This window comes from Vicugna pacos, chromosome 27 (genome assembly GCF_048564905.1).
Source record: "Vicugna pacos chromosome 27, VicPac4, whole genome shotgun sequence".
In the NCBI taxonomy this organism is placed as follows: Eukaryota; Metazoa; Chordata; class Mammalia; order Artiodactyla; family Camelidae; genus Vicugna; species Vicugna pacos.
The window spans coordinates 18,399,643-18,403,055 of NC_133013.1; the positions used below are offsets into that span (position 1 = coordinate 18,399,643).

Below are 3,413 nucleotides of genomic sequence, written 5' to 3' on the forward strand. Positions count from 1 at the left end.
GGGAACCCAGAAATGGTCCACCTGTATGTCCCCTCTTTCCCCAATCGCCCACCCTCCTGCCATCACTCTGAGCAGGTCTCTCAGGGCTTGTCTTGACGCCTTATCCAGCACACTTGCAGGCATTGGGTTGGAGTTACTGGGCGCAGTCCCCCCGGGGAGTGATGATGAGGGAGGCGGCCACTCTATGCGGGAGTCCATAAGTCATTTGAGGGCCAGTCCGGCTGCCCCCAGACAATGGCACTGCCCACCACTGTCAGGCTCCCGGGCACTCACCAGCGCAGTGGATGGGGTGGGGTGGGTGGGAACACGGTGAGAAGCTTAGCAGCTCCATCCAGATGCGAATTGTCCCTCCCACACTTCCCGGGCTGCAGGGACCTCCATTAGAGCCCCTGAGGGGTCAGAATCCACACCTCCGCAAATGGGCCCGCTTTCCCAGGGCCCCCCTGCCCAGACCTTCCCTGGGCTCTGTGGGTTTTGACACCTTTCTGTAACCTGGTGGGGGTCCACCTCGCACCTTGGGCCCAGATAAAAGCTCAGTCCTGGAGGTGGCCGGCCCAGCTTCCCAGAGCCCGCAGCCTGGCCATGGCCCAGTCCCCTCCTCTGCAGAGCCTCTTCAGCCACGACCAGTGGATCTTACCCCAGGGTTGGGGCTGGGCCGGCCACTCGGACTCCACGTCCCCGGCCTCCTCCTCAGATTCGTCAGGCTCATGTCCCTGCGACGGTGGCCGCGGTCCTTCGCAGCCCATGCCCCCAGCCTGCAGCTCGGCAGAGGCCGCCTCGACGGCGCCGGGACGTGCGCGGACCCGACCGGCAGGCGGGCAGCGGCAGAGCGCCAGCGAGCGCGAGAAGCTGCGCATGCGCACGCTCGCCCGCGCCCTGCACGAGCTGCGCCGCTTTCTGCCGCCGTCCGTGGCACCCGCCGGCCAGAGCCTGACCAAGATCGAGACGTTGCGCCTGGCCATCCGCTACATCGGCCACCTGTCGGCCGTGCTGGGCCTCAGCGACGAGAGCCTGCAGCGCCGGCGCCGGCGACTCAGCGACGCGGCTCTCCCTCGGGGCTGCGCGCTGTGCCCCGACGGCGGCCCTGCGCAGGCGCAGACGCAGGCATGCGACCCTGGCTTGGGCTCAGCTGCCAGCGCCGTGGCGTCCTGGGGGTCCCCGCCCCTCTGCCCTGGAGCCCTAGCAGAGCCAGATGGCCTGGGGAGCAGGGTCCCCGACATGGGTCCCTGGGTGACACCCCATTACTGCCCTGGGATACAGTCGCCCCCACAGCTGTCCCAAGGGAAAGCCCTTGACGCAGTGCTTTGGACGCCATCCCAAGCTTGTTCCGGAACGCAGACACCCCCAGAGCACGGGAACCAGGCCACGCCCTGGACACCACCGCCCGCATCTCTGGAGCTGGCTACAGTGTACCAGGTACGCGCCAAGGTTCTCTTCGCTTCCCTTGGTGTGGTCCCCAGGCTTCGATTGGAAACAGAAGGGGTGGGTGGGCTCTAGTTTGAAAAGAATCTCATACTTTTTACATCCAAGGTTGTCTAATCCAGCTGTGGTTAGGAATGGAGAGAAGCTGAAGGAATAATGAAGAGGACCCTGACCTCCTTGGGGAAGGAGGTGGGGCCCTGGAAAGTTAAGGCCATCACTACCTCTGTCTAGAAGCCTTCACAGCCATGTGGAAGAGGGGTTGTTCCTCGGACTTACTTTAGAGTCTGGGAGGAAGGTAGCAGGGGCCACTTTCAAGAAATTCGCTCCAAGTGTTCCATTAAGAGTTGTGGGGGAGGAGGCCTGGCTGACTTTCACAGTAGGGGCTTCCTAAGTAGATGGGCTCGAATCTGGTGACCTTCATTTCTCCTCAAGCTTCATTCATTCATGAGGCCCATGGATGAATAAATCATAGTCCATAAAAGAATATAGTAATGACCAAATTTATCAAACGCTTACTAGGTGCCCAACACCATTCTTGGTACTTAACATGTTTTAACTTATCAGCCCTCCAGCAACCCTATGAAGTAGGTTTTATTATCATCATCCCCATTTTACAGATGAAAAAAACTGAGACTAAAAGAGGTTATCTGAGTTCTCATAGCTAGTGAGCGGCAGAGGTGGGATTTGAACCTAGCAGTGTTATCTCCGGAGCCTGTACTCTTAACTATGCTTCACTGCATCCATGGCACCAGGGCGGTTCAGCAGCTGCCAGCCACGCTGTGGGGAACATCCGGGTTCCAGGTCTCAGAGCATCAGGCAGTGGCTCACTAACCAGTTGCTCTTGTCTCCCTCAGGGTATCTCTGTGTCTACGGAGTCCTGTCTGTTGCCAGAAATCCCTCCCCTCCTGTCCTGCCCAGCAAGCCAGAGACTCCAGCCTCAGACCCAGTGGGGATGCTGGAGCCACAGTGCAGAGGTGCTGCCCAGCTCAGAAGACCAGGGACCAGGCCCCGCCTTCCAGCTCAGTGATGAAGTCCCTCCCCAGAGCTCAGGCCTGCAGCTTAGTGGCTGCCCTGAACTTTGGCAAGAAGATTTAAGGGGGCTCACCTGGGCATCTTCTACTAATGGCCTTGCCTGCCCCCTTTTCAACCAGGAATCAGGCCTGTAGTGTATGATGCCCTCCTCACCTGCTATTTCGTTGGTTATCAGGCTTTCCTTTTGCCAAGGATGTCTTTCCCAAATGATGTCTTTCCTGGAAGCAATGTTTTAAACAGATAGAGGGGTGGCCTCCCTGGCTGAAGTTGGGGCTGACATGGTGCGTCCACTCCTAGACGTCCCCAAGAACAACCAGTGCTTAGTAGAGCACAGCCCGAGCTGCAGTGGGATGGTGGCTGCTTGACCACAATAGTTGGTCAGGCTGGGACTGGCGGGGGAGTGGATTTTGAGGGGTGGGGTTGGGAAGAAGCCTTTATGCTTAGATTTTGTATGTCTTAAAAAACAAAAACAAAAACAAAAACTTGGTTTGGTCTGTTTTTCTTCTGTCCACCTGGGTTTTTATTGCTTCTGGAAAAGGCAAAATGCTCCTATCCTGCAGGGAACAAGTCATGCTGTTTTTCTTCTGGAATCCAGGCCTACCAAGGTTGATGTTGCCCTCACTTGCGAGTTTGACAGTATTTATTGCCTGAGGGCTCCATCTGGCCTGCTGTGCAGTGTGGCACAGGTGGGCTAACACTTGGTCCTGTACACTTGTCTCAACCCCATCGCCAATGCCCTTTTCCATTCTTCTGGGTGCATTCCTGCTGACCCAAAGGGCTCTTTCACAATTATGTGAAATTGTTTCCAAGGGTCAGTAGTGGCTCCCACACGCTAGGCCCAGTGTATTAGTTTACTAGGGTGGCTGTAAGACAGTACCACAAATTGGGTGGCTTAAACAGCAGAAATTTATTTTCTCACAGTTCTGGAGACTACAAGTCCAAGACCAAGGGGTCAGCAG

General features: G+C 57.1%; 1 protein-coding gene across 1 annotated transcript; it reads left to right on the forward strand.

The window, feature by feature from the left end:
- Nucleotides 1-582: 582 nt before the first annotated feature.
- Nucleotides 583-2,913, forward strand: MESP2 (mesoderm posterior bHLH transcription factor 2). The gene is given in 3 exon segments (XM_006220328.4): nucleotides 583-1,416; nucleotides 2,277-2,514; nucleotides 2,517-2,913. Coding segments are annotated over 3 exon segments (1,101 nt in total). The 3' UTR covers nucleotides 2,546-2,913.
- Nucleotides 2,914-3,413: the final 500 nt, after the last annotated feature.